Source organism: Oryza brachyantha, chromosome 5 (assembly GCF_000231095.2).
Source record: "Oryza brachyantha chromosome 5, ObraRS2, whole genome shotgun sequence".
In the NCBI taxonomy this organism is placed as follows: Eukaryota; Viridiplantae; Streptophyta; class Magnoliopsida; order Poales; family Poaceae; genus Oryza; species Oryza brachyantha.
Window position 1 is genome coordinate 14,964,677 of NC_023167.2, and position 9,562 is coordinate 14,974,238.

At 44.8% G+C, this 9,562-nt stretch overlaps 1 protein-coding gene across 1 annotated transcript; it reads left to right on the top strand.

The window, feature by feature from the left end:
* Positions 1-4,862: 4,862 nt before the first annotated feature.
* LOC102716318 (protein CANDIDATE G-PROTEIN COUPLED RECEPTOR 7) lies at positions 4,863-6,686 on the top strand. The gene is made up of 2 exons (XM_015837370.2): positions 4,863-6,312; positions 6,418-6,686. Exon 1 carries the CDS (start codon positions 4,927-4,929, stop codon positions 6,283-6,285), a length of 1,359 nt encoding a protein of 452 aa, XP_015692856.2. The 5' UTR covers positions 4,863-4,926; the 3' UTR covers positions 6,286-6,312; positions 6,418-6,686.
* Positions 6,687-9,562: the final 2,876 nt, after the last annotated feature.

The following is a 9,562-nucleotide window of genomic DNA, read 5'->3' on the forward strand; positions in this document are numbered from 1 at the left end:
ATGAAAAATAATGTTATTAGGTGACGGCGGTAGTACGTCCCACCGTAAGCGACCGTGTTTCGCCGCCGGTTCGATCTTGACGTGGATGGGCCTTGGCTGGCCCACCTGGCCCCGACGGGTGCCACGGACGCACGGCCCAAACTGGCAGATCCTGAGAAGATAGGCCCATCAGCCTAGCCAAACGGCCGACCGATTTATGGAAAAGGCCATTCTTTTTTTTTATCTCCCTCAATTATTGGCGGAGTTTATTCATATATTCCAATCAGGGGGGGGGGGGGGGGGGGCTTAACTTACCATATGGTTTTGACGGTGGATCTTTTGATATTCCATATAACATGGTATATATGTTGCTCATACCATCGTGGCCTTAGGCCCCGTTTAGTTTTTATTTATTTTTTAAAAAAACATCACATCGAATCTTTGAACACCTAAATAGAATATTAAACATAGATAAAAAACTAATAAAACTAATTGTAAAGGAGAAAAATCGTGAGACAAATCTATTAAACATAATTAGTCCATGATTAGCCATAAGTGCTACAATAATCCACGTATGCTAATGACGAATTAACTAGGCTCAAAAGATTTGTTTTGAGGTTTCTAGGCGAGCTATGAAATTTGTTTTTCATTCGTGCCCAAAACCCCTTATGACATTCGGCCAAACGTCCGACGTGACACATAAACATTTTTATTTTACCAACTGAAGGGGCATTAGACGGCCCTGGTTGCCATGGTGGCGCCGCAGTAGTTCTAGACGAGGCACATGGTGGCCAACGGCAGTGTCAGCAAACTGAAGGGCATATCCAACCACGGTTTAGTTCTATGATAGCAGGTATAATAACAGGCTATAAGCCAGCTATAAACATATTTTAAGTAGATAAGAGATGAGAGAGAAGAGAAGCGGACTACAGATTTATAGTCAGCTGCAGCACAGACTCCAAAACACATGTGTGTATGATAAATGGGTCGAATATTAGTTGTGTAGTATATGACTATTGTATGAATTAACTATTAAGTTGGCTATAGATAATTTGGAGCCAACAGTTGGCTATATAGTTGAACTTGCTCCGGCGTGCGCCTTCCGATCTCTCAGCCACCACCAGTTGGTCCTAGACTTATAGGTTGGATCCGTCTAGATAGGGAAGGGAATGGTGCCGGATGGAACAACCGCGTAGAGCGGGAAGGATGGGAGGAACTGGATGGAACAACACCTATTACTAACACCCTAAAGCAATTGCAGAGTAGTATATACTATCCCCTTCGCAAAAAAAAAAACAATTCATAGCAATGAATCAAAACATACCGTGAATTAACCAACCCCTCAAACTCCAGATCCTGAATCTACCCTAGTTCTAGGTGTTCTAAACTGTAACATTGGTACATTTACATGGGTCCAAGCGAAAAGATAGGTCTATAGGTGATCCAAGTTAAAACTTAAGTAACAAAATATGTCACAAAGTATATGTAACACTCCTAAAATTTGCTAAGTTTTAAAATCGTTTTTATTTTCTTGTGAGCTTTAAAAATTCATGCGTCGAGTTTTTCATTTCATTCAATTTTGAAAAAGTTGCTTGTTGTTCTCGTTTGTCTTTCTTTCGTCATTTTCGTTTCCTTTCGAAAGTGCAAAGTTCCTCCCAAATTCTTTAGTTCGCGGATGAATTCGTTCCATCTTCATCCGCCCCGTCGCCGGATTTCGTTCCATCTTTTTTCTCCCCTCATTACCGACCCGTTTGTTTCGGATCGGCCAAAACCGGTATATCTCTTTTTCCTTCCAGTCCAACGCCCACAGCCTCCAACGAACCGACATACCCAGCGTTGTCTTGATCTCTACCACCTGCATCGTTAGAAGCTGCAACCGACATCTTCACCATCATCATCTTTTCTTGCCACGCACCTGCTTGCTGCGCCCACGCGACGCCTCAAACCAAACCGACTCAAAATGAACCGACCTTCATCGTTGCATCTGTACAAATACCAAGCCAGTTCACCACCGTCAGCATGGTTTTTTTTCTCCATCTTCCTCCTCCGTTTGTCTCTCTAGTTGCTGCCAATAGAGAACAAAGTCGCTGTGACCTTCCTCTCATCCCACCCGAAGCAGCGCCGCCCCTACGACCGGAGTCGCCGCAGCTTGCTTAAAGTTCACCGGAGTTCGAGTTTTGGTCACCGGCGTTCCACCGCGAAATCCATCGCTCTCACTGCTCCACCTCTAAAATTAGTGGTAAAAATGGAACATAGACCTTCCATTTCACCATTCCCCTCTCTTTCCCGGCGAAATCGTCGCCGGAATCACACCGGAGTCACCACCGGTGCACTGCCCCTGCTATCCTCTGTTCACCGGTGCCGGCTACACGACGCCATGTCGCCTCGCGCCGTTCTGCACCCAGCTACTAGCCCTTCTAGTACCACCACCCATCCCGGAACCTCCCCACCACCGCACCCTCCCCGGAACTTCGCCGGAGCACCGCCGGAGCGGCTGTCTTCGCCGCCTATTCATGGCCGCCGCTGCCACCCTTGCCTGCTGCCTCCCAGCCGCCGCTACCGAGGGGAACCGGTCCCCCTCGGCCTCTTGCCGCCGGATCTCGCCTCTCCCCGGCCAGAGCTGGCCTCCCATCACCGGCGCTCCTCCATGGCCGCTCCCTGTACACGAGAGAGAGAAAAGAACGAAGCAGAGAGAAAGAAAAGAACGAAGAAGAAAGGGAGGAGAGAGAAAATAGAGATTTTCCTATTCGAAAATAATTCCAAAATTCCTATTTTCACTTTAAACCCATTTACCCATCCATTTGAACTCCGATTCCAAATCTGAGACCTATTCTAGACTTTTTGAATTATTTTGAGTCCAATGAAACTACTTTCATCGCCATCCGAGCATCCGTAGATGCGACCCTAATTTTGGCTTCTGGGGTTTGCGACGGTTAAAAATTCCAAAAATTCCAAAATTCATTCCTAGCATTCTTTCCACCTTTTTATGCACTTTCTAAAGTTCTGGTGTTTATTTGGAGTTAATCGCTTATCTATTTTATTTTATTTGTGTATCGATAGACTGCGACGCTATTGATACAGAAGGAGCCGGATCGGAGTTCGTTGCCAACATCTACGACACCGCCGTTGCAGGGAGTGAAGCCTGGGACGAGTACGTCTGACCCTGAAGGCAAGTCAAGCATCCTTTGATCATATTTGAACCTAATCTGGAGCTAGGTCATATTTTGGGTAGTTGTACTTACCTTGAAGTACATATTTAGCTTGCATGTGTTAATTAATTAAATTATCACCTTAATTAGCAGTTACCCATTTATTATATTGCTTTAAATATTGCCATACCTTGATATTGTGCTTGTTATGCCTTGATAACCCTGGTTTAGAATAGATGATTATTATATGGCTATCATTATTTTATGTGAAAGCATAGATGTTATATAGTTTATTTGAAAAGCTATAAGGACTTAACCACCTTATGCCAGTATATGTGACGTAGTTTACACCCATCCACATGGTCGAGATATTCGGCCCTAGCATATACTGCTCTAGTGAATTGATGATCTACAACCTATCTGTGTATGTAGCAATATCGGCCTTAGGTGTGTACTGGCCATTGATTGTTGTGAGAATTGTATGAGTGAGGGTGCTGCGTGTACCCAGGGCGTTGTGTATGCCCAAAAGGGGTCAGGAGGAGCTGGTGTGCCTCTGAGACGCTCAATAGTGGGTCAATGTTGTGGCGGGGTTGGAACACACACCCCCTCCGCGTTCGGGACGGGGCCAATAGCCACAAAATCCTATAACCCGCTAGGTGGATCTTAGATGAACTTGGGACAGTATTATGTGATGTTATTCATAGCCTGGCTAGCTATGGGTGTGTGGGTAAAGCTGGGTAGACGCTGCAGAGTTGTTTGGTATTCGAATACGCCGTGCTCCTGGTTAATAGAGATATGTCTATGGGTGAATCCAGTGTGTTGGCAAAAAGGTAGATTTGGAGTTATTGTATAACATGGTAGGTGAATAACATAAAATAATGGTTATACTCAATTATTATACTGGGTTATTTTTGGTTTATTCGTAAACTATTGTTAAGGTTAGAGAGTTGAACCGATTTCCTTCCTTTGTTAACTATGCATTACTATTTTACTACCTTTCCTGCTTGGCTTGTGGGGTACTTGTGTACTCAGTGTTGCATACTTTTGGCTCCAGATGGTCAGGGTGAATTTGCAGGTGGAGTCGAAGAGCTAGAGAACCCACCGGAGTGGGACGAAGATGAAGGCTTCGACTTTTAGGTCGACTCTATGCTCAGGCTATTCCTGTGGTGCAGAGTTGCGTCTTTTGTTTGTAGTGTAAGGCTGTAGGCCCGTTGCGTGTGTTTTAGTTTAGCTAGAGTTGTATTAAAACCTTGTTGGTTTGTATGATTAGTCGAAGTACTGTTTCTGTATCATTCTGTGCGTAACTGAACTTCCTGGACGGTTACGTGAATCGAGGGACGCTTGGATTCAGTCCAGGATCGAGCCCTCACAGTATAATTTACTTAAAACTTTACCTAGTCTAAAATGAAAGGGATAATTATAAATTTGTCACTGGATTAAAATATTATTATAAAACTGTCACTAAAAATTATAAAAATACCACTAAATCTGTTATTCCAGTGACATCCTTCTAATTTAGAAAAAACTGACGATAAATTTGCAAAATCCAAACAAAAAGGCAAGATTAACGTAACCATCGCGTTATAAAACGCCAGCACCACGAGTTAGCGCGCACTTTCCCATCACTCTCCAGTCCACCCGCTACGCCTCCCCAAGTCAACCTCCCCCCACCCAACGGCACGAATCTCCAGGCGCATCCGACCACGACATTAAGGCCGCCCGCCACGCCACGAGCACACCGACAGCTCTCCCACGCATTTCGCACCCCCACCGCACCACCACCACAGATCTCGCAGCCATGGCCGCCGCCGCCGCCGCGCTGCTCCTCGCCGTCGCGGGGGTGCTCGCCGTCCCCGCTCTGGCGGAGATCAGGACGGAGACCTTCCGGGAGGACCCGCGCCCCTCCATCCTGTTCGAGAAGTTCGGGTTCTCCAAGACGGGGGCCGTCAGGATCGTCATCTCCGGCGCCGGCGTCTCCTCGACGTTCGCCCGGGCGGACCCCAAGCTGATCGGCTTCTTCCTTCTGTCCGACGAGTCGCTGTTCCAGGCCATCTACGAGGCGCAGGCGCGGCGGCCGCCGGAGAAGCGGGAGGAGGTGGCGGGCGGTGGCCCCGACGAGCCGGACGTCTCCCGCTGCATCCTCTCCAGCCCCTACGTGAAGACGCTCTTCACCTTCCACGACCTGGGGCGCGGCCACTACAACAAGACCTTCCCGGTCACCCACCCCGACGAGTACAGCCTCTACTTCGCCAACTGCGCCCCGGAGTCACTCGTCACCATGAGGGTCCGCACCGAGATGTACAACGCCAACCCGGACGGATCCAAGGACTACCTCCCCGTCGGCCAGGCGCCCGTCCCGGCCATCTACGGCTTCTTCGCCTTCTTCTACGCCGCCTTCCTCGCCGCGTGGGGTTACCTCACGCTCTCCCGCGACCGCGTCTCCGCGCACCAAATCCACCACCTCATGTCCGGCCTCCTCGTCGCCCGCCTCCTCTACTGCCTCTCCGCCGCCGAGGACCAGCACTACATCCGCGTCACCGGGACGCCGCACGGCTGGGACGTGGCCTTCTACCTCTTCCAGCTCGTCAAGGGGGTCGTCTTGTTCGCCGTCATCGTGCTGGTCGGCACGGGGTGGTCGTTCCTCAAGCCGGTGCTGCAGGACCGGGAGAAGAAGGTGCTCATGGTGGTCATCCCGCTGCAGGTCATGGCCAACATTGCCTCCGCCGTGATCGGGGAGACAGGCCCCTTCCTGGAGGGTTGGGTGACATGGAACCAGATCCTGCTGTTCGTGGACGTCGTCTGCTGCTGCGCTGTGCTCTTCCCGGTTGTCTGGTCGATGCGGTCGCTCCGGGAGACCTCCAAGACCGACGGCAAGGCGGCGCAGAACCTGTCCAAGCTCATCCTCTTCCGGCAATTCTACATTGTGGTGATCGGCTACTTGTACTTCACTAGGATCGTCGTGTATGCGCTCAAGACCATTGCCAGTTACCAGTACCGGTGGGTGAGCATCTTGGCCGAGGAGGTAGCCACATTGGCGTTCTACCTCTTCATGTTCTACACGTTCAGGCCGGCCGAGAGGAGCAAGTACTTTTCGCTCGACGAAGATGAAGAGGAGGCTGTTGAGATGGCTCTCCGGGAAGAGGAGTTCGAGCTGTGAAGAATTGGCGGCGATTCATAGCAACTGGTGTGATGGCAATTGCCTGGAAAATCTCTGATCACTTCTCCCTGTGAATTTTTAGCATACCATACAAATTTCAGGATATAGCTCATTGTCTTGTATTTGTTACAGGGATGTAAGATTGTTTTGTTCCTCGTAGCTTCAAATTTACTGATGACACTGAGGATACTTAACTGGATATGTACAAGATGGTTTCTTGCTTGGAGTGCAATGTGGAAGGAATTAAATCTCGCAAGTACCATTGTTTAGGCAAAGCTTCAAGCTGTCTGCATTTTGTATGGTAGCCGGTCCTTTCATTTGGCATGTTTGACTTGAGCCGCTCTTCTGTTATACATTCGGTATCAGTAGGACTCCTGATGTGATGATGTTCAACACTTCCATTCACATGATTTCCCAACTCCCACTTAAGGGGGTGTTTGGGACAAGGGGCTAAATTTTAGCCCCTTGTCCCATCGAATATTTAGATACTTATTATAAATAGTAAACGTAGACTATTAATAAAATCCACCCATAATCTTGGGCTAATTCGCGAGACGAATCCATTGAGCCTAATTAATCTATAATTAGCCTATGTGATGCTACAGTAAATATGCTCTAATTATAGATTAATTAGGCTTAAAAAAATCGTCTCATGGATTACCACTCATTTATGAAATTAGTTTTTTTTTATTAGTCTATGTTTAATACTTTAAATTAGTGTCCAAACATCCGATGTGACATGGGAATAAAAAGTTTAGCACCATCTAAACAACCCTTAAACGCAGTCTAGTCTACTGTATTTCCAAGTGTACAATCTTGCATTTCTGAAATGTCTTGTGGTTGGTATGTAATCTGTCAGCTACTGCGAAAAAGGCAATTGGCTTTGAGATCCTCATGGCCTCGTGTTGAATTGAGAAAATTGCCAGGATACCATTATAATTTTACGAAATCGTAGATATACCATCTGGCCCATGTGTTATTGACTCGTGTGGTTTCCAAATGTCGTTAAGATACCAATAACATATATCTAACTTTGCAAAATTATAATGACACGGTTACAAATTTTCCATGTGAATTTGGTCACATACTCGCATGTTGAGGAGCAGGACTACAGGACTCAAGGGGGCATCACATATCGAAATTAAGACGAGCACTGCTACCGGTCTCAGATGGGCAAGTGTGATGGATGGTACAACACTACAACAGGCCAGGCCAGGCCAGGCCGACTTGCTTGGTAGCGCATCACACTCTAGCCTTCTTTCTCTCTTTTCTTTTCTTTTCTTTGCATGGATGGGGGTGCCAATTGACAGCAGCAATTTTGAATCATTAAGACCCTAACCACTAAAAGAACTACCAAAGTTGGTACAAAAAGGCATGACAAGATCGCGTCGGTGAGCCTAATGATTCATCCCCAGTTTATCTTTCTCTAGTTCATGCGAGTCGTGTTGCTCATCTTGAAGTCTTTGAAGTTTGTCTGCTCATACTGGCATACGTTTTATCGAGTCTTCTCTTTTCGTTTCTACCTTTAAAAATTAAATTCAACCTTATAAGTCAAAATTTTAAATTCAACCTTAAATTTAAAGATTTTTTATTATAGTTTATATTTTTAGACTTGGATTTTAAATCATTATGAACACGTATGTAAAAATTTCATTCAAAAATTATTTTTATTTTGCAAATATGTCGCTTGGATTTTTTTACCTAAAAAGCAAACAATGAGGCTGATTGTAACCAAATGAACTTGGTAAGTATGTATATCATGTTTTAGTTCCACCAATGCAATTTTTTCGGAGGATTGCCAATGGTTCCTAAGGTTTAAGTGCATTCTTTATAGTTGATGGACAATACATGAAAGATGAAGCTGGGTATAATCAAATGAATTAAATTTTAGAGAAGTTGGAATGTTGATTGAAATAAGTTCTCTAAGAAATATTGATGGACAATTTTTTAAAAAGAAAAACCAAAGATTTCCGAAGTTTAAAAGGCATGCCTGTAATGATCTATAATCAGTAAGCCCCGAAACAACGGGAGGAAATTTGCATTACCCAAAGCTCTGCTCTTTTTTATGTGTCGTTTCAGACACCAACACGGTCGAGGAGGCCACTCGACTTCATGTCAAACCATCAATTTTCTCCATACTTTACCATAGCTGTGTTCCTATGCTTATATATACATGTACTAACTCTTGTTATAAAATATAAATATTTCTATTTGTTTAACAGAGATTAATGCTGAGAAAAATATTATAGTAATATTAAGGAAGTGGCAAATGTAGGAGATAAATTGGAAAGAGTCTCGAATAAGAAATGTTTCGTTATACAAATAGTATTATAAACAAGAGTCAGAAATACTTATATTTCAAAATAAAATTCAGATGCTAGAAATGTTTATATTTTAGAATGGATGGAGTGACGTATAAAAAGCAAGATGTTGCATACGAATGAATAGTCCAAATAGATTACTATGCATTTCTGCAATGTTGCTTACCATCACCATCGATGATGCCTTTCACGAAATCGTTTTGGGCAAAGGACAGCAGAGCTGGTAAGGTAGGTTGGTTGCCGGCAATAAGCCCAGTGGTTAGTGGTTACCAACTAACACCGCAGGTTCGGAATCTCTCAATTCCATTGCAGCATCGTTGTCGTCACGGAATCCGTTTGGTCTGCGCCTAATTCTTCCTTTCACTGTGCTGTGCTGTTCCGTTTTGCAAAGCTAGTAGGGCCGCGTTCGTTCGAAACGTTGGTAGGATAATTTAGCCCGCGCGGAAAACATAGTAATAGATTAATACATGATTAATTAATTATTAATTATTAAAAATTATAAAATAGATTAATATGATTTTTTAAAACAATTTTTTATAGAAAATTTGTAAAAAATACACCGTTTAGCAGTTCGGAAAGCGTGTGCGCGGAAAACGAGGGAGATAAGTTATCTAACATGGGGGACGAACGCAGCCTAGAGTCATCTTTTGCCTTTTATTAAAAAAAAGCGAATGATATATTTGTAAACAAAAATAATTTATAAATAAAAATTATATATATATTATAATCTACTTAGAAATTAATTATAATAAAAACTCAAAATTAACTATACAAATTTTAACTTATAAAAATAATAAAAAAAATCGGAGGAAACCAAGGTTGCCAGATTCCATGCGAGCCAGTCAAGCTGCCAGCCTCAGCTGCGACGCGGGCACCACGTACGGTACGAACTGCTCTTCGTGGCTGGATGACGGATGGCTTCGCTGCGCCCCGGGGCTCCGGCGTGCGCGGCTCGG

Coding starts and splice junctions, on each gene's coding strand:
- LOC102716318 (XM_015837370.2), top strand. CDS start 4,927: ATGGCCGCCGCCGCCGCCGCGCTGCTCCTCGCCGTCGCGGGGGTGCTC.